The 25,528-nt window shown below is 43.1% G+C and overlaps 2 protein-coding genes across 6 annotated transcripts in view; both read left to right on the top strand.

Moving 5' to 3' along the window:
* RBM6 (RNA binding motif protein 6) overlaps positions 1-15,730 on the top strand; it is a 124,390-nt gene extending 108,660 nt beyond the window's left edge. For 4 of the 5 annotated variants that reach the window (XM_038566393.1, XM_038566396.1, XM_038566395.1 and 1 more), the window contains 11 exons: positions 1,402-1,499; positions 2,189-2,231; positions 2,367-2,448; positions 2,693-2,778; positions 3,528-3,674; positions 4,760-4,855; positions 5,987-6,247; positions 9,560-9,634; positions 10,768-10,865; positions 14,623-14,752; positions 15,484-15,730. In XM_038566393.1, coding sequence (XP_038422321.1) covers positions 1,402-1,499; positions 2,189-2,231; positions 2,367-2,448; positions 2,693-2,778; positions 3,528-3,674; positions 4,760-4,855; positions 5,987-6,247; positions 9,560-9,634; positions 10,768-10,865; positions 14,623-14,752; positions 15,484-15,609 — 1,242 coding nt within the window. In that variant the 3' untranslated portion in view covers positions 15,610-15,730. The remainder of the gene's footprint in view (positions 1-1,401; positions 1,500-2,188; positions 2,232-2,366; positions 2,449-2,692; positions 2,779-3,527; positions 3,675-4,759; positions 4,856-5,986; positions 6,248-9,559; positions 9,635-10,767; positions 10,866-14,622; positions 14,753-15,483) is intronic. The other variant, XM_038566394.1, reaches the window with a different exon arrangement.
* Positions 15,731-23,172: 7,442 nt separating this feature from the next.
* RBM5 (RNA binding motif protein 5) overlaps positions 23,173-25,528 on the top strand; it is a 29,180-nt gene continuing 26,824 nt past the window's right edge. The window contains exons 1-2 of the mRNA XM_038566392.1: positions 23,173-23,325; positions 24,644-24,714. Of these exons, the coding sequence (XP_038422320.1) occupies positions 24,698-24,714 (17 nt within the window). The 5' untranslated portion in view covers positions 23,173-23,325; positions 24,644-24,697. The remainder of the gene's footprint in view (positions 23,326-24,643; positions 24,715-25,528) is intronic.

Genomic DNA, 25,528 nt, shown 5'->3' with positions numbered 1-25,528 from the left:
GGTTTGAAGGACTTCCTTATCATTGGAATTCTCATGTGCTACCTGGTATCAAAAACCCTTTTGTTTTTTTCCCTTTGGGTTTAATGCTCATTCAGAGGAAGGGACTGCCCTTGAAAGTTAGAACTCTGTTTTCCCAATTTGGTTTTATCTTGTGGCATTTGCAATGTCCAGTCAAAATAACATGAGAACTTACTTACTTGTGAAGAATCTGTGTACTGAATGAACCTTCCAAGATTTAGTAAATTTTCTAGTTTCTTACATTTGTTTTGCTCAACCATAGATGGTTTTATATTTGATGGTAACAGGACATTTCCTCTTCTTCCTTAAAAAGTTGTTTAAGAGATACTTGTGGCTTGAATTTTTAGTTGTGGCGCCCCTTTCTATTGAAGTAACATGAAGTTAGTAAGGAAATCATTGGTATTTCTTTCTTTCTTTCTTTCTTTCTTTCTTTCTTTCTTCGGCTGGATGAGGAGGGGAGCGATGCTTCTTTAGGAGATTAGGCAGGGGAATTGGGAGAGGATAAGGAGAGGAGAGGTGCTTCGATTCTTATTCTGTCGCTTCTCTTCTTATCGCTTCTTATCTTCTCCTGCGCTTTCCTTTCTCCTCTTCTCCTTCTCCTTCTCCTTCTCCTTCTTCTCCTTCTCCTTCTCCTTCTTCTCCTTCTCCTTCTCCTTCTTCTTCTTTTTTAAGATTTTACTGGTTTATTTGAGAGAGTGAGAGTGAGAGAGCAGGAGCCAGAGGAGGGGCAGAGGTAGAGGAGGAGCAGACTTCCTGCTGAGCAGGGAATTTGACGAGGGGCTTGATCCCAGAACCCCAAGATTATAAGCTGAGCTGAAGTCAGATGCTCAACTGGCTGAGCTACTCAGGCGCCCCTCATTGGTATTTTTTAGATTTCATGCTCAGAAATCACAAGGGACTTTGTAAACTGGATCTGATGCGATGACAGTTACAGCCTAAAAGAAGAGGATTTGAGTTTCTGATATCAATACCAGAAACTGATGACTACTATGACTACTATTCTGATCAACCCTTCATCAAGAGTTACCTTTTTTTTGCCAGTGTGCTCTTACTATTACAGTTAAAACCAGAATATAATGTTCAGTAAGTTTTTCTTTTGAGAAGGAAAATCCATGTTCAGTTCTCTTTCAAAGGACGTGGCCTTGGGTGCCTGGGTGGCTCAGTGTTTGAGTATCTGCCTTTGGCTCAGGTCATGATCCCAGGATCCTGGGATGGAGTCCTGTATCAGGCTCCCTGCGGAGAGTCTGCTTCTCCCTCTGCCTAGGTCTCTGCCTCTCTGTCTCTCTCATGAATAAATACATAAAATCTTTAAAAAAAAAAAAAAAAAAAAACAGGACATGGCCTTTTCTCTCTTTATGCTGAACCATGTCTTTGGTTTCCCAGGAAGCTCTTCGTGTAGTGAAGATCTTACAGAATCTTGATCCACCATTTAGTATTGATGGCAAGATGGTAGCTGTAAACTTGGCCACTGGGAAACGAAGGTAAGGCAGAGGAGTGGGGCTTCTTTATGATTCCCTACTCAGGTTTTTGGGAGTCAACTCCTAAAAGGTGAAGATAGTAAGACATGATACCTTCCAGTGTGGGTTTCTTCAGATACCCGTGCGTGTTTTCTTTTTCTGAAATTTGCCTTATTTTGACTCTAGTTGTCTTTTTTTATTGTTTTTGTTTGTTTCCTTAAATAGCAGTACTGGGTACTTTAGTCCCTTCCCTCTTCACTCCCTGGTGTCTTTGGGTCCCAAATGATGATATAGTCTTGGATGTGCAGAAAAATCTCAATACATTCTGCCTCTTGGAATCCTAAGAAAATACTGTCCTCACTCCCTACTCCCCTGACCCTGTTCATACCTCCTTGGCCCTGGGAAATCTAATTTCTCTTTACTCTTATACTTATCTTGACCCAAGAGTGGTAACTAGGAAATGGCCGCATCAGAGAGGCAGGCTTGCAGGGATGGGGCAGATCTTGCTCTAGCACCTTCAACTTGTTTGCTGTTTTGCTTCAGTAGCGGCTTTGTAGGACTCTCTGTACTTACTTCCAGGACTACTTGCTCTGGGTCAGTTTCTTTCCCTGTAAAATGGGAGAAAGAAAGTTTCTTGGCAAATCTGTATGGTTAGGCAATCCTCAAGTGGCTTTTTGTAGCAGACTCAAGATGTATTGTATTATTTATTGCAGAAATGATTCTGGGGACCATTCTGACCACATGCACTACTATCAGGTAGGCTTCAGCTGTTGGGAAGTGCTCTGTCAAGTAAGTGCCTGAAAGAGTGATCTTGAATTCCCTCCAGTAGGAGACTATTAAAGTTAAGAGCTATCAGAAGTTCCATAATTTTAACTAGCCTTTCTGTGATAGGGTAAAAAATATTTCCGAGATAGGAGAGGAGGAGGCAGAAATTCAGACTGGTCTTCAGATACAAATCGACAAGGACAACAGTGTAAGTCACTTGTTTTATTTCTATTGCTCTTTTTCGCCTGACTACTCATTAATTGAAATCTTTGTGATCACCATGTTAGCAAGAGATACTGTTGACTGGGGGTGCTCATTCAGAGAGAGCACCATCTACAGGTTCTGCAGCTGTTTGGGCTGGCCAGTCCCATTGGTGGGTTGTTCTCAGTGAGTCCCCAGCCAGGACTTTACCGGACAGGGACTAATATTGGCTTTGGTTTTATTCCCACTAGCATCATCTGACTGCTACATATATGATTCTGCTACTGGCTACTATTATGACCCTTTGGCAGGAACTTATTATGACCCCAACACCCAGGTGAGTTTTTGGTTTGTTGACCTTGTCAATGATTCTTCTGAGAAAAATACCTATAATTTGTTACTTTGAAGATTTTATTCCCTGGATTTTCTGATTGCTCATTATATAAAAAGTGGAAAAGTTTAAATCTTATGGAACTCTAAATACTTTTCCATTCCTGGCAGCTGTTCTGTTATATTATCTGTATCTCATGTCTAGTCTGGTGTTTTTTTAAAGTCTGCATCTTATATTGAGTTGTGTTCATTCAGGATTTAAAGATGATGACCTTGGGACGCCTGGGTGGCTCAGCAGTTGAGCGTCTGCCTTTGGCTCAGGGTGTGATCCTGGTCCAGGGATCAAGTCCCACATCAGGCTCCCTGCGAGGAGCCTACTTCTCCCTCTGCCTATGTCTCTGTCTTTCTGTGTCTCTCATGAATAAATAAGTAAATAAATTTTTTTTAAAAAACATAATAATAAAATTTTAAAAATAAAGATGATGACTTTTCTGTTAACTATTGCCTATATGGAAAATCAGTGCTTCGTGGCATTATAGTTAAGAACAGTGCTGCTTTTGGAAAAATGAACAGTGAGTAGTCTGGATGTGTCCTGGCCTCTGGAGTGGGTTTCTAAATTGTTTGATTTGGTCTCTTGTTAGGCTTGCGAGGGAGAGAGCTGTTGTTTCTCCTAGTAGGAAACTTGTTTCTTAGGCCTCAAATTAACTGGGAAAGTGAGACATCCTGTAGACTTAACAGTTTCTAACTATATTGCAGCAAGAAGTCTATGTGCCCCAGGACCCTGGATCACCTGAAGAAGAAGAGATCAAGGAAAAGAAGTCCTCTAGTCAAGGAAAGTCAAGTAGCAAGAAGGAAGCATCTAAAAGAGATGGCAAGGAGAAAAAAGACCGAGGAGTGACAAGGGTAAGACTTGTGAATCTGCTCTTTACTAGATAATTACAGATTCAAATAAAGGAGTCATAGATCTAGGGTTGAGATGTCAAGTTACAAAAAAATAAAAACAGGCAATCCCATTGCCTCTTACAGCTGGTAGTAAATTTTTCACAAATGCAAAACCTGTGGATGGTAGAACAAAGTGACTCAGCTCAAACCGAACACGTGGGCTCCACACAGTTTCACTTTCCTGCGCTCCCTCTTCAGTGCCTGACTCTATACACATGTCTGTAGGTGTAATTGTAGCAGGGGTTACCATTCTGTATTCTCTGCTCAGTTTATATTTGATCATAAATAGCTTTTCCATGGCTCTATAATGCTCTTTATTATTTTAATGCTTGTATGGTAAAAACACAAAACTGTACCCTTATTTTCTTCATCATTCTTGCATTGTTTTTCTTTTCTTTCTGGTCTTATTCTGTTATAATATGCATCATTTAGCATTTTATTTCTCCTTCTAAATTACTTCCTTAGGATAAACTTTCAAAATGGAAGATTTTGAATATTTTGCTGTCTCCTGACAAAAAGCCAAATTAGTTTTCAAAGAATTATATATTGATTTTCCCTGGCACCAATTTATGCATTAATGGAAATGGATGAATTTGCTTCGGTCTCAGTTTGTAACTTGTCTGTTTTTCCCCTTCTAATATTGCTGGTTGTTTATCTAGAGATTCAGAGAGAGAGAGAAAAAATATGTTTGTATTTCTGAGAACTTAGACTTTAGAGTTTTGTTGGCTTAATATGTGGATTCTGCTTTTGTCACTTATTTCTGACTGTATTCCCAGTCATTTGTAAAATGAGGATAGTAATGTGTATCTGGGAGGGTTGTAGTTAAAGGCTGAGGACAGTAATGCATATAAATATCTCATCTGGTGCCTGACATACAGTGATCATTCAGTATATACTGAGTGTTATGTTTTCAAAGGATTTTTATTTTGAAATCATAACATTTTGGATATTTCATAAATTAGGAGGTTTGGAAAATCAAATTAATTTCAACAGAGTTCTTAACCTAGCTTTTATGAGTATCATATAAGAATTATGGGCTTAATCAGTTTCAGGAAAATGCCAGTGAGGGGACAGCGCCCCCAGAGGATGTCTTTAAGAAGCCCCTGCCACCCACTGTGAAGAAGGAAGAGAGTCCTCCACCAGTAAGGCTAAGCCAAGGCCTGGACCTGGGTCTGGTTCTGGTTCTGATTCTGAATGGGAAGGGAAGTTCAAAGGCTGATGCTTCACTTTGGTGTGGGTCCTTTTGTTCTATCTCACAAACAAGGACTTTTCTTGAGTATGAGCATGAGATAAACGTTCCTATCTGCTAATAGGAATATAACTGGAGAATCAAGGCTACTTTCTGTTTTCTTTCATTGTATCTTCCACCATTCCCATCGACAAGGGAATGCCTAGCCCTTTTTAAGTTATAATCTTGGTCTTATTAATCTTTCTCTTCTAAACTCATTTTCCTGGCCCTGATTTTTCCTGCCTTTTGTTGCTGCATAAGAAGCTCAGATATGGAATGTGTGCATGGTTGTGTTTATAGTTTGCCTGCTTGGCCAAAGTGAAAAATGCTAAAATTGGTACCCATTTTTTAGGTGTATTAAAGTGATGGTCTCCTCCAATCACAGGTGATTCTGATTAAATATAAATATATAGTAATAGTGACCATGTTTTATTTTTTATTTCAGTTGATCACAGGCCAAGGGCCATGCATCATTATTTCACGGTTCCTATAAACTATTGAGAAATACTCTGCCTGTGCCGTGTTACTAGCTCAATTCACTGTAGCATTAGGCTTAACCATGCCTTTGCCTCACTCAGGAGCTGAATGTCTACCTGAGAGCTTATTCTTCATTTGCTTTTAATCCACCTGCTAAATCTCTTTTACTATAGAGGTTACTGTAGTCTTAATAAAGTTTATTTTTCCTGTTCTCGATGGGTTACGGTCACTTGGGGGGTTGCTGCTCTCTCTTCCTCTTAAAACTTGTAACTTAATTCTCCCTGTCTCTGTTTCAGTTCCCATTTCCCTTCTTCCTCTCCACTATTCTTTTGCTAGAGTCACTTTAAGGGAATCTTTCTGATTTATCTCAGCAATTAATGAGAAAAGCCAAGCTTGAACCATGTCGCTTCCATGTGAGAAATGAGCAGTATGGTCAGTGGGCCTATTTTGAGCCCAGTTCATTATTCAAACTAAAAGAGAAGAAATGAAATACCCATATTGGAATATCCAGAAAACAGGCCTCTCAGTATAGGTTGAGGTTGGTTAATCTCTGACCTTCTCCTTCCAGCCTAAGGTGGTAAATCCGCTCATCGGCCTCTTGGGTGAATATGGAGGGGACAGTGACTATGAGGAGGAGGAAGAGGAAGAGCAGACCCCTCCTCCACAGCCCCGCACAACACAGCCCCCACAGCGGGAGGAGCTGACCAAGAAGGAAAACGAAGAAGATAAACTCACTGACTGGAATAAACTGGCTTGTCTGCTCTGCAGAAGGCAGTTTCCCAACAAAGAAGTTCTGATCAAACACCAGCAGCTCTCAGACCTGCACAAGGTATGGGGAAGGGGCCTTGACCTTTAATTTATTTATTTTTTAAGATTTTGTTTATTCATGAGAGACACAGAGAGAGAATGGATGGTAGAGACACAGGCAGAGGGAGAAGCAGGCTCCATGCAGGGAGCCCAATATGGGACTTGATTCCGGGTCTCCAGGATCACGCCTTGGGCCGAAGGCGGCACTAAACCGTTGAGCCACCAAAATGAATTGTTCCTCCATCTTTTGTCATGAGTTGCTCTGCATTAAGGCTGTGCCCACATTCAAAAACTACAGTGTGTAGACCCAAGGCAAGCGTCATGGCGGGGGCTGGGGCACTAGATACAGAGGCTGTGCTGGAGACAAGAGGAGAGGGGATCATCAAGTAGGAGACTTATTTGCTGAATTTCTCATCATAGCTCTTCCATTATTTTTTTTTATATTTTATTTATTTATTCATGAGAGACACAGAGAGAGAGAGAGGCAGAGAGACAGGCAGAGGGAGAAGCAGGCCCCATCCAGGGAGCCCGATGTGGGACTCGATCCTGGAACTCCAGGATCACGCCCTGGGCCAAAGGCAGGTGCTAAACTGCTGAGCCACCCAGAGATCCCCCATAGCTCTTCCATTAACCTAACGATTGGATCTCAGATAAGCCTCTTCTCTTCTGTGGTATTTGGTGGCTTCCTCTTGTTCTGGCTGGTTCTGATACTGTGTAGTTTTCCCTGAAGGTGGGTCATGTGCCATCTCTTCACATGGGGAGTCACTGCTGTGAGCCATGGCACAACATCTATTGTTGGGGTGGTAAACTGACATACACTCATCCTCCCCTGCAGTCTTCCCATTTAGATGTACTGACCAAGCAGCCAAATTCTGGACAAATAAAGCCCCCTAGATAGACTCATGTTCTCAGTATAGGGTGATTTATTTCACACTCCTTCTCTAGCAGATGTTGCTAGAGCCGGTGAGGAGATTGGATTTAAACTTTCTTTCAATGTAAAATCCAAAGTCTTATATAGCTAAAAGCTGAGAAGCTCTGCTTTTGGTAATAGGTGTACTTCTTCTCCCAGCTGCCTCTGTGGAGGCTTTGCAAAGTTCCTAGGGGTCTAAGAAGTTCCTGACAATCCTACAACAGATCGCCTCTCAAGTCCCTTTGATCTGGAATTCTGAGTCACGAGACTGACACATTGAAATTTCAGCTCTTTGGGGGCTCCTGGCTGGCCCAGTCGGTAGAGTGTGTGACTCTTGATCTTGGGGTCGTGAGTTCAAGCCCCAGCCCTACATTGGGTATAGAGCTTACTTTTTAAAAAAATTAAATTAAAAAAATATAAAAGGATATATAAAGTTAAAAAAAAATAGTAATAGATTTCAACTGTCTGATGGTTAATGTCAGGAAAGAGGAGCGAAGTCTGGTGAATCCACAAAATGAACTGACCCCAGAATAGTGGAAAGTGTACTATAGTATTTTTTCCTTTCCTCACAGTGATCCAATACAGAGAATCCCATTCATCCAAAAGCTGTTCTGGACATCTTAAGTTTCTTATATATGCCTGAGGGTATTGTGTAATAGAGCCATTGCTTGAGAAGTTTGGACCCTTGAGGAATACAGGACTCTCAGAGCATCCTTTTTGTTCTCTCTCTCTCTCTCTCTCTTTTTTCTTTTTTTTTAAGATTTTATTTATTTATTCATGAGAGACACAGAAAGAGAGAGGCAGAGACACAGGCAGAGGGAGAAGCAGGCTCCATGCAGGGAGCCTGATGTGGGACTTGATCCCGGGTCTCCAGGATCACACCCTGGGCTGAAGGCGGCGCTAAACCACTATTTATTTATTCATGAGAGACACAGAGAGAAAGACAGAGACATAGACAGAGGGAGAAGCGGGCTCCCCTTGGAGAGCCCGATGTGAGACTTGATCCCAGGACCCTGGGATCACTACCTGAGCCAAAGGCAGATGCTTAACCACTGAGCCACCCAGGCACCACCCCCACCTCCCGCCTTTTTTTAAGGTTTTTATTCTTTTAGGACTTTCTCCTTTTCATATTTCTCTGGGGGCTTGAAAGAGTGAATAGTGTCTGAGGATGGGGGCGGGGGGGTGGTAGTGATGGTGGTAGTGGTAGGAAAAGCATGTAGGCATTAAGTTTTCTTCACTAGGGATGCCTGTGTGACTCAGTCGGTTAAGCATCTGCCTTTGGCTCAGGTCATGATCTCAGGGTCCTGGGATAGAGCCCCAAACATTGGGCTGTCTCCTCAATGGGGAGTCTGCTTCTCCCTCTCGCTCTCCCTCTGTGTGTATGCTTGCTCTCTCTCTTGCTTTCTGTCTCTCTAAATAAAAATAAAATCTTAAAAAAATAAAGTTTTCTTCACTGATGTGCTCAGATTCCCCTCTCATAATTTTTACTTTAGATAAAGACCTATAAAACAATTTTGTGTTTTCTACATTTTAAAGATTTATTTATTTATTTGAGAGACAGAGCGTGGGGTTGGTGGGGACAGGCTGGGGAAAGGGAGAGAGAATCTCAAGCAGACTCCCCACTGAGCACAGAGCCCGACTCAGGGCTTCATCTCACAACCCTGAGAATACCTGAGCTGAAATCAAGAATCAGACGCTTGGGGTGCCTGGGTGGCTAAGTCAGTTAAGTGTTTGCCTTCACCTCAGGTCATGATCCCAGGGCCCTGAAATTGAACCCTGCATTGGGCTCCCTGCTCAGTGGGGAAGTCTGCTTCTCCCTCTCCCTCTGCCCTTCCCCCACTGCTCATGTTCTCACTCACACTCTCTCTCTCAAATAAATAAATAAATTCTTAAAAAAAAAAAATCAGGGATCCCTGGGTGGCGCAGCAGTTTGGCACCTGCCTTTGGCCCAGGGTGCGATCCTGAAGACCCGGGATCGAATCCCATGTCGGGCTCCCAGTGCATGGAGCCTGCTTCTCCCTCTGCCTGTGTCTCTGCCTCTCTCTCTCTCTCTCTCTCTCTCTCTCTGTGTGACTATCATAAATAAATAAAAATTTATTTAAAAAAAAATCAGACACTTAATTGACTGAGCCACCCAGGCGCCCCTGTTTTCTACATTTGGAAAAAAAGTAGAATGAAGATCTCTCTTGTGCCACACCACATAACTAATCTGTGTGACAAGCCAGCATTACAAGTTGGATTCCCATTGGTGATTCTAAAGCCAATCTAGTTAGCAATTGTTGTTTGCACGGTACAGTGATCACTCAGGAGAGTTGGTCAGTCCAAGGAGCCACAATCCTACAGCAGCTATTGGGAAAGGCTTAAAGGCATTTTCTAGGACCATTTTTTCTAGACCTGTACTCATAGAACTTTCTCTCTTCTCAGCAAAATCTGGAAATCCATCGGAAGATAAAACAGTCTGAGCAGGAGCTAGCCTATCTGGAAAGGAGAGAACAGGAGGTAAGTTTTGATGACCTGCTATTCCCTTGATCCCCAACCCTTTTTACTTTCTGGTATGAAATTTATAGGCTGTGCTGAAGACAGAGAATGAAGAGGCCCTTAAAAATGGTGTATACATGTATCAAAACTCATCAGACTACCATTAAAATGGGTGCACTTCATTGTGTATAAATTATACCTTAATAAAATTGATACATGTATTTTAAAGGTGGTGGTAGTTTAAGGTCTCCAGATAGGTCAAATAAATAACATTTCTCTTTCCTGCCTAGCTTTTAAAATCAGTGAAGGAGTATTAGATAGGTCTACTGAAATAACATCTTTGGGCAGCCCGGGTGGCTCAGCATTTTAGCACTGCCTTCAGCCCAGGGCCTGATCCTGGAGACCTGGGATTGAGTCCCACGTGAGGCTCCCTGCATGGAGCCTACTTCTCCCTCTGCCTGTGTCTCTGCCTCTCTCTCTCTCTCTCTCTCTCTCTCTTTTCTGTCTCTCATTAATAAATAAATAAAATCTTTTTTAAAAAATGAAATAAGGGATCCCTGGGTGGCGCAGCGGTTTGGTGCCTGCCTTTGGCCCAGGGCGCGATCCTGGAGACCCGGGATCGAATCCCACGTCAGGCTCCCAGTGCATGGAGCCTGCTTCTCCCTCTGCCTGTGTCTCTGCCTCTCTCTCTATCATAAATAAATAAAAATTAAAAATATATGTATATATATAAAAAAAATGAAATAACATTTTTTACTATGAGAGGTTAAGTGGGAGGAAGTAGTTTAGTGTAGAGCCGAATGGACTTGCTGCCTAGATCATGTAATTAGGCAGACTCAGCCTATACAGCCACAGGCTTTGGTGTCCGAGCCAGGTCTTCTGTGATGGTCACGAATCCTGTGGAGACCTACGGACAGCACCTCCTTAGAAGAGGTAAACACAACTATTGAGTCAAGCACACCACCTCATCTTTTCAAATTTATCAGAGAAGCCACTGCTTTCTCAAGAAAAATAATGTGAAGGAGCAAGAGATTCAGGAGTTAACAGTTGAACTCCCTTCACATTAGAAGGAATAAAAGGAATAAAGCGAAGCTTCCCCACTACCCAACCCCCTTAAATGGAAATTTCATATTTGTTATTCTGCTTACCAACAGGGAAGGTTTAAAGAAAGAGGAAATGATCGCAGAGAAAAGCTCCAATCTTTTGACTCTCCAGAAAGGAAACGGATTAAATACTCCAGGGAAACTGATAGGTAAGTCAGAAACTTTTCATTCAGCCTAGGCCTTAGGGCCTAATGATGAAACGGTCTCCTTCTCCAGCTGTGCTGCTTTTTTCTGTCTTGGGGATGCTGAAGTCAGCAGAAGCAGGTTCTGTCTGAATTCCTTGAGCATGAGGTTTGTTCCAACCTCTGACCACCTAGCATTACTCAGGGAATATGTGTGTTTGCATGGAAGTTTGGCTGGCTGCTTAGTTTCTCAAAGCCACAACTGGAGTGGCCATGATTGGGAACTCTTTCTCTCCTAATAAGTAATGCTGTACCTCCTATACCTGATAAGAATGTCACTCTCTTGGGCTTTTTCTCCAGGGAACCTCCATCCTCATACATAGGCACTGAATGAATGGTGGGCTGCTGAGAGACATAAATGATCTCTAGATTCCTGTGTTTATTTCTAATCGAGATCAGACTCTTGAACCTAGCAGGGTTATATAGAATTTGTTGATAACCCATTATATAGGTAAAAGACATATATTATCCGTGACTGTCTGAATACTGAATAAGGAAGGTTTAGGTGATGCAGTGTCTCATAGGGCAGACATAGAATTCCAGTCGAGAAGGGGAGGGCATTTCAATTTGATGAAACTGCATACACTATTGATAAGAGAGAAATCATGATGCATTTGAGAAGTTATAAGTAACTTGATGGAGGCCAGTTCAAGAAGTTCATACCCCCCCCTTTTTTTTTAAGATTTTATTTTTTTATTCATGAGAGACAGAGAGAGAGAGAGAGAGGCAGAGGGAGAAGCAGGCTCCATGCAGGGAGCCTGATGTGGGACTTGATCCCAGGTCTCCAGGATCGGGCCCTGGGCTGAAGGCGGTGCTAAACCACTGAGCCACCCGGGCTGCCCAAGAAGTTCATACTCCTTGAATACCATGCTAATAAGGCTTTGTCTTAGGGCAGAGAGGGGGGTTTTGAAATTATTTTAAGCAGGGTGTTGTCCTGATGAGACTTGAACAGGTCTATATGTTGATAAGCAAAAGAGCAGCTAGTAGCCAGGGTAGATTATGTGTACCCATGGGAATGGGGAAGATCACTGATAGAGAAAGGCCTAGAGGAGGGTTGATGGAGTCTGGGGCTCTGGCATTCCAGCTTATTTGCTCACTGCCCACAGTACCTGAAAAAGAAATCTTTATGAAAAATACTTCCTGGGATGCATGGGTGGCTCAGGCGGTTGGGTGTCTGCCTTTGGCTCAGGGCGTGATCCCAGAGTTCCAGGATCAGGTCCCACATCAGGCTCCCTGAGGGGAGCCTGCTTCTCCCTCTGCCTGTGTCTCTGCCTCTCATGAATAAATAAATTAAATCTTTTTAAAAAAATAAAAATATTTCCTTACTGTGTGCAATAAACTCTGGTATTTTTATTGTAGCCTTTTCTGTTTGCATTCTTTTTTTTTTTTTTCTTAAGGATGAGCAATTTTTTTAAGATGTATTTATTTATTTTGAGAGAGAGCACATGGATGCACAGGAACCAGGGGGAGGGGCAGAGGAAGAGAGAGAATCTCAAGCAGACTCCCTACTGAACGTGGAGCCTGATATAAGGCTCAGTCCCATGACCCTGAGATCCTGACTTGAGCCAAACAAGAGCCACTCACCCGACTGAGCCAGGCACCCCTGTTTGTATTCTTAAGAAGTGCTAAGGGGGATCCCTGGATGGCTCAGTGGTTTGGTGCCTGCCTTTGGCCAGGGGCATGGTCCTGGGGTCCCAGGATCGAGTCCCATGTCGGGCTCCCTGCATGGAGCCTGCTTCTCTGCCTGCCCCCCCTCCTCTCTCTCTCTCTCTCTCTCTCTCTCTCTCTCTTTCTGTGTGTGTGTCTCTCATGAATAAATAAATCTTTAAAAAAAAGAAAAAGAAAAAAGAAAAATGCTAAGGAAGGACCACTTAATCAATTTAACATCCCATTAGGTCATTCTTGCAATTTGAAATATACTGGGCTAAACCAAAAAGTGAGTCAGTTAAGAGGAAGAAGGACAGGGGCACCTGGGTGGTCAGTGGTCTGCCTTTGGTTCAAGTCATGATCCCGGGGCCCTGGGATCAAGTCCTGCATCAGTCTCCTTGCAGGGAACCTGCTTCTCCCTCTGCCTATGTTTCTGCCTCTCTCTGTGTGTCTCTCATGAATAAATAAAATCTTTTTTTTTTTAAGATTTTTTTAAATTCATTTATTCATAGAGACACACGCGGGACTTGATCCCGGGTCTCCAGGATCACACCCCAGGCTGCAGGTGGCGCTAAACCGCTGCGCCACCGGGGCTGCCCTAAATAAAATCTTTTAAAGGGGGCGGGGCCGGGATCCCTGGGTGGCTCAACGGTTTAGCACCTGCCAGGATATGATTCTGGAGTCCTGGAATCGAGTCCCTTGTCAGGCTCCCTGCATGGAGCCTGCTTCTCCCTCTGCCTGTGTCTCTACCTCTCTCTCTCTCTCTCTCTCTCTGTGTCTCTCATGAATAAATTAATAAACTCTTTATAAAAGGGGGGGGGGTAGAAGGTCACCTTAGCCCTGAGTGAGTTGGCTGGATGCAGAAAAACACCCTTCTGTATTCTTGGCTCCCATCACATCACACTGGTTCTCTTACTTCTTAGTCTTCTCCCCTGCTTCTCTTGGTTTTCTGGGCAATTCCAGATATTCTCCAGGACTCTGCCCTTAGTGCTCCTTAATTCTTCCTGTTCCACCCTCTTGTCCTAGACTGTCTAAGGTACCCAAGACCTCAACCATCACTAACAAGCTAACAGGTCCCCACAACTCCATCCCAAGGAAGTTAGGTTTTCTCAGTGCAAAAGCACTATTTCCATTTATCTCTCCTGGGCATTTCCTTTTGGAGACCTGTTAAGCTCCTCATCCAAAACAATTAACTCAGTATTATATCCCATACTATATTCAAGTCCAGTCCTGCTAAACCTGCTATGTGTTCATTTTTCAGAGTAGTGACGTCGCTACATCATGGTTCACCTGGTCTGACTCGATCTTCTTCCTTTATCCCCTGTATCATTACTAGCCACATCCCTAATTAAGCTTTGTCCCTCTTTCTAGCTCACCTCCAAACAGGAATCCTTACTCCCAATCTCTGTTCTTCAGCCTCTAGTGTAATCTCTACCCTGGTACCAAAACCATCTTTGTCAACAGAAATCTCCTAAAACTCACTGTTTTGTGAAGGCATATCTGGCTTAGAGGAGTCGGGGGTGAGTGGGGTGGGGTGGGGTGGGGGGGACATTTGACTGAAGGTTGAAGTCCAGAGTCATGATTTAGCATGATGTTCAAGGCTCTTCCATCTGGACCCAGAAGCCTTTGTCAGTTCCTACTATTCCTTTCCTGGACAAATTGTATTCTTTCACTTCTTTGTGGCCCCTTTCCTCTTCTGCTTTTTCAGTTCAGATGTGCCATCTTGTTGGATTTCGTCGTTTTTGGTGATGCCCCTGCAGGGTTTGTGTTTTCTCTGATGTAATTCCATAGGAGATGTCTCGTGGTGCCACATCCATAGCTGAGCTCTTTACTGTCTTATAAGCATCCGTTGACATACTATCCTTCTCATGTCCTTCCCCATTAACAGGGTTGGATCTGGGGCATCTCTGTATCCCCATGACAAAAGCCTGTTGCATTGTTAGCAGGCATTCAGAAATATTGTTTAATATACTTAGGAGGAAGCAAATGTAAATCAAGAAGACAGAGGTTCCTATTAGGTTCACAAATGGGTCACTTTGAAAGTAATGGTATAGAAGTACGTCTGCTCCTTTTGCAGTGATCGCAAACCTGTTGGTAAAGAAGGAATCGACAGTAGCAACAAAGGAGGCTGTGTCCAACAGACTTCTGGCTGGAGGAAGGGGGCAGGCCTCGGGTATGGCCATCCTGGATTGGCTTCAGCAGAGGAGGTGAAATGGTTTCCATCTTTTGGGGGTGGCATGAACTTGGAATATACTTAACTTTCTCTCACTCTCTGGCTCGGCGCTGTCTCTTTGCCTTTTAGCTGGGCTTCCTCCACTGCTGATGAAGGACACAGGAGCTGAAGGAGCCCATCAGTCTTGATTACTAGATGATAGCTAGGCATTCTGGGCTCTTTGTAATTATGGTTGGCAGTGGGAATGGGGCTCATCTTACTCTTACATGGAGTGAGATGTGGGGTAGTATGGGAATCAGGCAGTTTGAGCTGATGAATTGTTTGGTAACAAGAACCAGGGAGCCCACAATAAAAGATACAAAAGCATCTCTGAGAGGCATTATCATCAGGGGAGCTAAAATGGCTAAAATTTGAGGAGCATGAAGTTAGTCCTGGTTCTCATAAAGGGCTTTGCCTCTACTATTCGGGTAGAGAATAGAGCAAAGGTTGTAAGAGGGAACACTGCCCATTTTGTGTTGGCTTGGTCCACCTTTGAAAAAGGAGACTGACTTTTCATAGTCTGCTATGGAATCCTCTATCCTGAAGTTGTGGCATCACCACCCTCCTTAATCATCTTGGGTTTGTTTATTAATTAAACATTCTAAAAAATTCCCCCAAATCCTGATCCTTACTGGTCCAGAAATGCTTATAATCAAAGGCCAGCCCCGAAGCTAATGGGCTAATGAATTCATAGAGCCCACTTCATTGTTTGTCTTTGTGTTACAGACTGAAGGCCGGATGAGGGGGCCCAGTGTGGGGGCTCCAGGAAGAACCAGCAAGAGACAGTCCAACGAGACTTACCGAGATGCTGTGCGAAGAGTCATGTTTGCTCGGTATAAAGAACTAGATTAAAGAATGGAGACAAGTCCCATAGGACACAACCTCCTTCTTGTTTTGTTTGTCCGTCTCTCCTTTTGTTTTGTTACTGTTCTTGCTGCTAGAACTTTTTTAAATAAACTTTTTTTCAATGTGATTTTTTTTTTTTTTTTTTGGTGGTTATATTTTTCTCCCATAGATGGGTTGGGGTGGGGCTTATGGTAGGAGGGAGAGAGCACCTTGGTGCAGCCCATTTGAGGTGGCGGTGAAATGGCAGAAGTGCTTCCTTGAGCCCTGAAACATCACCTGCCTTCAGTGTGAGTGGATGTGTTACAGTGATCTTTGCACTCTAGCTTTGTGTGAGTACTGTCAGATTTTTAAAATTATTTTCCTAATCTAATTAATGAAAACTGCATCTCATTGTTTGCTTCTACTTCTTTGATAACTGCTAAGGCTGAACATATTTCTATATGTTGGTTTACTACTATTAGACCTTTGAAAGTCCTCTTCTGATTTCCCCATTGCTGGAAGGGGTAGCGTGACAGCTCTTTTTCTGGGTGCTTGCTGGGCACTCAATGCGTCATGTTATGATCACCACAATGAATGCATAGTAAGAATTGTCACTCCCTTCCAGCCAGCCACTACCCCAGGTTTTCCGTCCCTCCTTGGCTAAAATTCTCTAAAGAGGTGTCTTTCGACACCTTTCAAATCTTTCTTAATTTTCTACCATATCAATCATACTATTTCACAGGGTTTGCTTCAAAAGTGAGAGTTGTTTTTAATTCTTTGCAGTTAAAAGGACTATATCTTATGAACCTATTAAAACTTTTAAAAATGGGGTGCCTGGGTGGCTCAGTCAGTTAAGTAGCCAACTCTTAGCTTCAGCTCAGGTCATGATCTCAGGGTCCTGGGATCAAGCCCTGCGTCTGGCTCTGCATTCAGTGAAGAGTGTGCTTGTGGATTCTCTTTCTCCTCTCCCCGAGCCCGCACTTGCTCACTCATTCTTTTTCTCAAAGAAATAAATCTTTAAAACTTCAAAAAATAATTTCTCCAGGTAACATATTATAGTACTAGGAATTGCACTTTTCAGATGTCTCTGGAGGAATGTTTGTTAGGAAGAAAGAGAACTGGGATCCCTGGGTGGCGCAGTGGTTTGGCGCCTGCCTTTGGCCCAGGGCGCGATCCTGGAGACCCGGGATCGAATCCCACATCGGGCTTCCGGTGCATGGAGCCTGCTTCTCCCTCTGCCTGTGTCTCTGCCTCTCTCTCTCTGTGTGTGACTATCATAAATAAATAAAATAAAAATTAAAAAAAAAAAAAAAAAGGAAGAAAGAGAACTGTAGGTTTAAAAGAGCATGTTGATGGTATAAAGTAGGAGTTTGTAAACTGACCCATCAAGGGCCAGAGTCAATATTTTAGACTTTACATGTCAGATGATCTCTGTTGAAACTATTCAGCACTCTTTAGTGAGAGAGCAGCCATAGGCAATATATACACAAGTGATGGTGGCTGAGTTCCAATAAAAGTTTCTTTACAAAAACAAGTTGCAGGGATCCCTGGGTGGCGCAGCGGTTTGGCGCCTGCCTTTGGCCCAGGGCGCGATCCTGGAGACCTGGGATCGAATCTCACGTCGGGCTCCCGGTGCATGAAGCCTGCTTCTCCCTCTGCCTATGTCTCTGCCTCTCTCTCTCTGTCTCTCTCTGTCTCTCTCTGTGTGACTATCATAAATAAATAAAAATTAGGGATCCCTGGGTGGCGCAGCGGTTTGGCGTCTGCCTTTGGCCCAGGGCGTGATCCTGGAGACCCAAAATCAAATCCCACGTCAGGTTCCTGGTGCATGAAGCCTGCTTCTCCCTCTGCCTATGTCTCTGCCTCCCTTCTCTCTCTCTCCCTGTGTGACTATCATAAGTAAATAAAAATAAATAAATAAATAAATAAATAAATAAATAAATAAATAAATAAATAAAAATTAAAAATTAAAAACAGAAACAAGTTGCAGGAACACCTGGGTGCTCAGCAATTGAGTGTCTTCCTTTGGCTCAGGGTGTGATCCCAGGGTCCCCAGATCCCTGGATCAAATCCTGCATCGGGCTCCCTGTGTGGAGCCTACTTCTTTCTCTGCCTCTCTCTGTGTATCTCTCATGAATAAATAAATAAAAATCTTTAAAAAAGAAAAAAAAAAAAAACAGGTTGCAGGCCAGAATTGGCCCACTAGTCTAGCAGAACCAAGGACAGCTCTGTACAATAGCATAGAGGTATTAGCATTTTGGAGGGAATGGGCAGTGAGGGGTGGGAGATGTAAGGGGAGAAAACATTTCTAGCAACAGGAATGATAAATGTGAAGTTAAATGGTTTGCCATGCTGTGTCCAGATATAATCCCTTCTTCTTAATCTTTAATAACTCTTTTTACCCCTCCCAAAGAGAAAACAAAATCAGGAGCAGTCCGGCATTACAGAGGATGGGCCATTGGACTCTCTGGTGCATCTTTTTTTTTTTTTGGACAGCTGGTCCAGGTTTGTCCTAAACTGCCCAGACCAGGTTTTCCTTCTAAATTTGCATTATCCATTTGGACCTAGAGTAAACTGTGGAACACATCAAATACTATTAAAGACTCCATTATGGGCTACTTAGTTAACACCAGTTATTGGCTGCCCAGCAGAAGCACCATTGAGTTATTAAGTAGTCATTCTATGAATGTTTTGAGAACTTACTCTACTTTCACCAGGGCTATAGCAAGATCAGTGTTGACCTCTGTGCCCATGGGACTTAGTCGACTGAGGAAGATGGGTGTTGGGACACCTGGGTGGTTTAGCAGTTGAGTGCCTGCCTTCAGCCCAGGGCATGATCCTGGGGTCCTGGGAGCCTGCTTCTCCTCTCTCTCTCTCTCTCTCTCTCTCTGTCTCAATAAATAAATAAATAGATAGATAGATAAATAAATAAATAATAAACTTAAAAAAAAGATGATGAGTGTTGAGCAATTACTGATGTGATGAGAGACAGTACAGCAAGTATTGTCAGCACCTTTCCTAAGAAAGTGTTTAAACTCAAACCTCAGACTAGTTTGCCTAGTTTTGTTTCCTAGCTTTATTTTGCCACTTATATGGAGATTTTGCTGTTGGAAATAAGGTCTAATTTATTCCATACATTTTTAAGACAGTATTTTGGGTATTGATGAAAGTAGGAGGGACACCTGGGTAGTTCAGTCAGTTAAGCATCTGCCTTTGTTTTTTGTTTTTTTTAATATCTTATTATTTATTCATGAGAGAGAGAGAGGCAGAGACACAGGCAGAGGGAGAAGCAGGCTCCACGTAGGGAGCCTGACGTGGGACTCGATCCTAGGACTCCAGGATCACACCCTGGGCTGAAGGCAGGTGCCAAACCACTGAGCCACCCAGGGATCCCCCAGCATCTGCCTTTGGCTCAGGTCATGATCCCAGGGTCCTGGGATTGAGCCTCACATCAGGCTCTCTGCTCAGCAAAGAGCCTACTTCTCTCTCCTGCCTGCTGCTACACCGGCTTGTGCTTTCTCTCTCTGTCTCAAATAAATGTTTAAAAAAAGGGAGGGGGGATGAATATGAAAAGTGTGCTACCCTGCAATGTCCCTGGGCAGTTCCCTGAGGCTTTGATCAGAATGCCAGCTACATAAGGGCAGAGATCTTGGATAATTTTCCTTACTATATCCCTAGGGCCTAACACAGTAGGCACCCAATAAATGAGTGAATAATACCTTGTTCATAGGTCTATAGAAAATACTTGCTGAATTAAATTTTGATTGCATATATGTCAGTTCATCAAAGTCTATCTTGACAAAAATTAGTTTCTTTGTATAGGTAAGAGTTCTCACATAAGTCTTTACTTATTCTGGAGCAATAGTTCCCAGCCTGAGATCAAAACAAGTGAACTAGTTTTTTTCTTTTGCCAAGTGGTGGAAAATTAAGGAAAAAAAGGTAAAATCATTATTTCTTTAACAGAACTTTTTTTTTTTAACCTCAGAAGATTAGGAAAAGCAGTCTTTTTTTTTTTTTTTTTAATTTTATTTATTAATGTGAGACACAAAAGCAGAGACAGGCAGAGGGAGAAGCAGGCTCCCTGTGGAGAGCCCGATGCAGGACTCAATCCCAGGACCCCAGGATCATGACCTGAGCCAAAGGCAGATGCTCAACCACTGAGCCACCCAGGCGCCCCCAGGAAAAGCAATCTTAAAAAACTTTTCTCTGGGGATCCCTGGGTGGCTCAGCGGTTTGGCGCCTGCCTTTGGCCCAGGGCGCGATCCTGGAGACCCGGGATCGAATCCCACATCGGGCTCCAGGTGCATGGAGCCTGCTTCTCCCTCTGCCTGTGTCTCTGCCTCTCTCTCTCTCTATCATAAATAAAAAAACTAAAAAAAAAACTTTTCTCTGTAGTGAACATACATGGCTTTATTTAAAATAAAAAACAGGTGCGCCTGACTGGCTCAGTTGGTGGAGCATGTGACTTTTGAATCCGTGTTGTAAGGTTTGAGCCCCATGTTGGGTGTGGAGATTACTTAAGAATAAAACTTTAAAGAAACAAAAAACAAACAAAAAGAGACAAAAAAACAACTGTTTGTTGTCTTTGTTTTCTTTATTAGCTATGGAACTTGTTAAACTTTTCCAGACCCACATCAGCTGCCTGACAGGCTTTTGGGGGCACTGCTCTGGAGCTCAACCCAGCAAGCACCTCAGGGATATTCAGAAGTGCTTGTTGAACTGCTTTGAGAACAAAGCAATCAACTTCTAGTGGCCATTAAATCTAGCAGGTTCAGAAAAAAAAAAAAAAAAAAGTCTAGCAGATTCTGGATTCAGCAACTGACGCATCCAAGACATCCATTGCAGGGTTTACAATGACCCTATCTATGTTTAACTTTTAAATTTCATTAAACATATTTGGGTACCTTCTGTGGGTTGCATACTTTTACTTTTTCTAATGATGGAGATTTTACATATATCTCCTCCCCGTAAATTGGACACTATATATAAATACATATATGCACACATGAAAAAGTAGAACTATGTGTATGTATAGATAGTGCAATGATCTGAATGTGTCCCCTCCCCACAACATTCATACATTGTAATCCTTTCTTATTTTTAAGATTTTAATTATTTATTCATGAGAGGCAGAGGGAAAAGCAGGCTCCCTGTAGGGAGCCTGATGCTGGACTTGATCCCAGGACCCCAGAATCACGACCTGAGCCAAAGGCAGAGACACTCAACCACAGCCACTCAGGTGCCCCTGTAAATCCTAATCCTTTTTTTTGGTAATCCTAATTCTTAAAGGTAATGAATGGTATTAGTAGATGAGGCTTTGGGAAATAATTAAGCTCATGAATATGGAGTCATCATAAATGGGATTAGTGCTCTTGTAAAAGAGATCCTACAGAGCTTCCTAGATTCTTCTACCTCATGAGGATACAATAAGAAGTCTGCAACCTGGAAGAGGGCCTTCACCTGACCATGCCAGCACCTTGATCTTGGACTTCTCAGCCTCAAGAACTGTGAGAAAAATTTTTTTGTTTATAAGCTACCCAGCCTGTGGTATTTCTTCATAGCAGCCTGAACGGAGATAAATACATGCATACAGAGGAGGAGAGAGGAAGAGAGAAAGGAAGTTATCCATTGTTCCAAAATCAGAAATTTCTACCTTTCCATCTATTGTTTTTTGATTACCCAAAGAGTTTCCAGTGTCCACCACTTAATGCCCTTACTGTAGAATGCCCGTAGTTAGAATATGTTTAAAGAACATTTTTCCTGGTTGCTTTACCAAGAAAAAAATTTTCCAATATATTTGAAGCTTCTGGTTTAGAATCTACTCACTGACATCCTTCCACTTTTTTTTTAATTTTATTTATTTATTCATGAGAGATACAGAAGGAGAGAGAGGCGGAGACACAGGCAGAGGGAGAAGCAGGCTCCATGCAGGGAGCCTGATGTGGGACTCGATCCCGGGTCTCCAGGATAAACCGCTTAGCCACCGGGGCTGCCCCAGCACTTTTTTTTTTTTTAAGATTTTATTTATTTATTCATGAGAGACACACAGAGAGAGGCAGAGACATAGGCAGAAGTAGAAGCAGGCTCCCTGCGGGGAGCCCAACGAAGGACTGGATCCCAGGATTACGACCCAAGCCTGACACAGATGCTTAACCACTAAGGCACCCAGGCATCCCCTTTCCACTTATTCTTGAAAGATCTCTCTTTGAGAAAGAATATGGTGCAGTTTTCTATAACTGGTATCTTCCTCTACCTTGTCATGGTCTAATTCTTCTTGTCTGTATATGTGACCTGAAAGACCAGTTCACTAAAAATATCTCTGTAAATAATGCCAAAGGGCAAATTATGCTAACTAGAGGCACTGGAATACTACCATGTCACTGACCAGTCCCAGTCTGAAATACCTCCTAATTACCCAAGAATCCTTGCCATTTTCCACCCCAAATGTTACACGTTTAGCTTTCTTTGTTGGTGGATTAATTTGTTTACTCAGCAGATATCTATTGAGCACATACCATGTGCCAGGCACCAGTAGAGCCACTGGGGATACATAGTGAACTAAAGAGATACTTCTCTGCCCTTCTGGAGTTTACATTCTAGTAATTGAGAGCATGGACTCTGAAATCACATTTATTAGCTCAAATCCCAGTTCCATTACTATTAACTCTGCCTGAACTACTATCTCTCGAACAAGGACAGCGATGGATGGCTTTGATTAGGTGAGCAGCAACTGAGGCAGCTATAAGTGGTCAGATCCTAGATATATTTTGAAGATAGAGTCAACAGATTTACTGACAGATTAGATGCAAGGAAAAAATCATGGATGACTACAGGGTTTTTGTCCTCAGTAACTGGAAGTTGCCATTTATGAGCTGAGGAAGGCTGTGGAGGAGATACGGTTGAGTTCTGGCTGCAACTTTGAGATGCTATTAGACATCCAAATACTGTTAACCCTGAAAAAACAACTTTCCTGAGCCTTTGCCTTAGGCTAGAGAATATCAATTGAATGACACTCTTAAAACTTGCCTTCAAGAATTCTCTTAATTTGGAGGCGCCTGGCTGGCTCAGTAGAGCATACCACTCTTGATCTCGGGGTTGTGAGTTCTAGTCCCATGTTGGGTACAGAGGTGTTTGTTTTTGTTTTAAGAATTCTCATTTCCATAAGCCTCATTTTCCTCACCTGCAAAATGGGTTTAATAACCATCTCATAGGTTATGAAAATAAAAAATAGATATTTATAAAGCATCTAGCCCAACAATCTAGAGTCCAATAATACAATACTCGGTCAACTAACGTGACTTCTCTTAAAACCAGATTAAACGTGATATTCTACATTGTGTCTGGGAAAGCAAACTGTACTCTTTTGTAGCAAAGGCAAAGAATTACCGATAAAGGTAAGAGCTCTAATCAGAGTCTGCAAATGGCAGACTGGCAACTTCACCCTTGGTTTTGAAAAAAAAAAAAAAGAAAGAAAGAAAGAAATACGCAGGAAATTAACACAGGGCATAGTGAGTGACAGGACGCCTTAGCGACCACACTTCCCAGCAGTCCTCGCGTAGCCAGACACCGTCGCGGATTGGATGCCTCCTCGGGAGGCGGGTGGTGTGGGGGAGGTGGCAGGCGCGAGGTACTGTGGGTAGGAGACGGCCGTCGACCGAGGCGCCATTTTGTGAGGCGGCCGTACCCTGTTGGAGGTTCTGGGGCACAAAACCGCTACTTCTGCCACTTTGGTCTTTCCTGGGGGTAAGTGCAGCATCCGCCCGTAGCGCCCCGCGGTTCTTGCTTTTGAGGCAGGACTTGTGCAGCCTTCCTGACAGCCTCGGGCAGCAGCCGATCAGCCCCAGTCGCATCTCTCAAGTAGTTACCCGAAGCATTGGAGGGCCGCGCCCCTCCTCGCAGCCTGCGCTGTCAGCTTTCGGAGGGCGTCCTCTTGCCCCACCCGAGACCCGCTTCTTTCGTGCTCTTGACTGTGTGTCTGCCGGGACGCGTCTGCGACTCCCTAGCCCAACTGAACGTGGAGCCGTCGACTGTCCCTTGGGTACTCCTCAGGGGCGCCCGGCAGTTTCTAGCCGCCATCGCCCCTCAGCTGTACTTGAATCCGCCCTTTCCGGGAGATTGTTGGGCGAAGGCCGATCTGCAGGCTGGGAGCCTCTTGGGGGTCAGGAGGGGCGTGTGCAGGCATAAAGGGAAAGCCGGACGCCTGAGTCGGTCGCGCAGGCTGTGGCGCCGCCATCTCGGCCTCAACACCCCGCGAAGGTGGGTCCCGGCACTGCCGGGGCGACAAGGGGCGGCGTTAGAGATTCTGCCCAGGGCCTTATTTCTCCCAGGTGGTTCTCTTCCATTTATAATTCAGCAAATGTTCGTTGAGCGCCTACTCTGTAACAGGCGCCAGGGTCGGCTGAAAGTAGTTTCTCAGATCTTGCACGCATTGAACGCGGTCTAGCTGTGTGTTGTTTTATCACCGCCAGGGCGCTGCGGGGCCCAGCTGGCAGCCTCAAGGGTTAGTGGTGGTTATTGTTACTGAGGAATTAAGTCGTGTCGAGGTTTGCTCTTGTCTCATTGAAATAGCTTTGGACCAGCCGTTGCGTTATAAATGGAGTAGATTTCAATCACCGCAGCATCCTGGCTTCTGAAAGATTTAAACTTTTCATCAGAAAATTTTGAATTTTATATTGCTCCTTGTATTAATAAAGACGCTTTGATTAAAGTTTTAACCACCAACTACCCCCTTGGAGTTGATTTGATTAGAACACAGTCTGCTGATTGCATCGCTGCCTTTTTTTTTTTTTTTTTTTTTTGCTTTGTAATCCTAAAGTAGAAGGGAAGGATTCTTATTGAATAGGGACTCTAATATTTAAAGTGTGGTTCATCTTCCTGCTGTGTTCGTTTCAACAAAATCTTACTATGATTTTTCATAATGACAGTTAATCCTCCTGCCCCCACCTTGGATAATCACTGTTATTAATTTGATGAAATTCCAACTTCAGTAGTGTCCTAGCTTATAGAAAGATTGACTTAAATGATCTCAAATTTTCAGCAACCAATCTCTTTTGTTTCCTAGAAAAAAACAAAATTTGGACCTTTTGGAATAGTGTGGTACATCTTCAGTAGGATAATGGGTTCAGACAAACGGTAAGTTACTACTGTGTGTGTTTTTAATCTCAACATTTCATCAGAGACTGAACTATTTTTTTTAATTGTTTATCAAACAAATATTTGAGTATCTATTTTGTGCCAAGTATTGTTATTGCCTTCATGAGCCTTGCTCTTAAAAGCGTGCAGTTTATTTTTATTTATTTATTTTTAAAGCGTGCAGTTTAATGAGAGAAGTGAAGTACTGTGTGAACTGTGCTATATAAAAGAAGTCAAGGGTGCTGTTAGAACACATAGGAAGCATGTACTTTCCTGGAAATATCTAGGAAAGCTTCCTGGAGAAAGTATCCTCTAAGGTGAATCCTGAGGGTAGGTAAGAATTAGGCAAAGGAGGGCAGAGTGGAGTGGGTCACTGAGGGTTCCCAGTGTGGAAAGCAGCCTGTGTAGAAGCCAGGAGATCATACAAGTCTGTCACTTTACATAATAGCAAGCAATCAGTGAACACAAGTTCTTGTTATTGTCCCCTCTGTAGCAAGATGATCCTGATTTGTAGAAGCTTTGGACCATGGATTACATGAAAAATAAATGAATTGAAAAATTACTAGAGAATTAAGATGAGAACATTTGGCTGCTGTGTCATCTGTGGATTCTCCCACTCAAACTGTTTGATTTACATACAAGACCTTATTCGGCCACCTTCTTAGTATTGAGTCTGGTGCTAGTGATAAATCAAATTGATGGCCCAGAGAGTTTCTGGAGGTGTTCTTGTCACGTAATGTCATTGTTCTAATGTTGTGTTAGCAGTCTGTGGTTCCAAATGACTTACTAAATTAACATTTACCCTTTTAGGGTT

This window comes from Canis lupus, chromosome 20 (assembly GCF_011100685.1).
Source record: "Canis lupus familiaris isolate Mischka breed German Shepherd chromosome 20, alternate assembly UU_Cfam_GSD_1.0, whole genome shotgun sequence".
NCBI classification, from domain to species: domain Eukaryota; kingdom Metazoa; phylum Chordata; class Mammalia; order Carnivora; family Canidae; genus Canis; species Canis lupus.
Note: the sequence above shows the minus strand (reverse complement) of the source record. Positions and strands in the feature narration are given on the sequence as shown.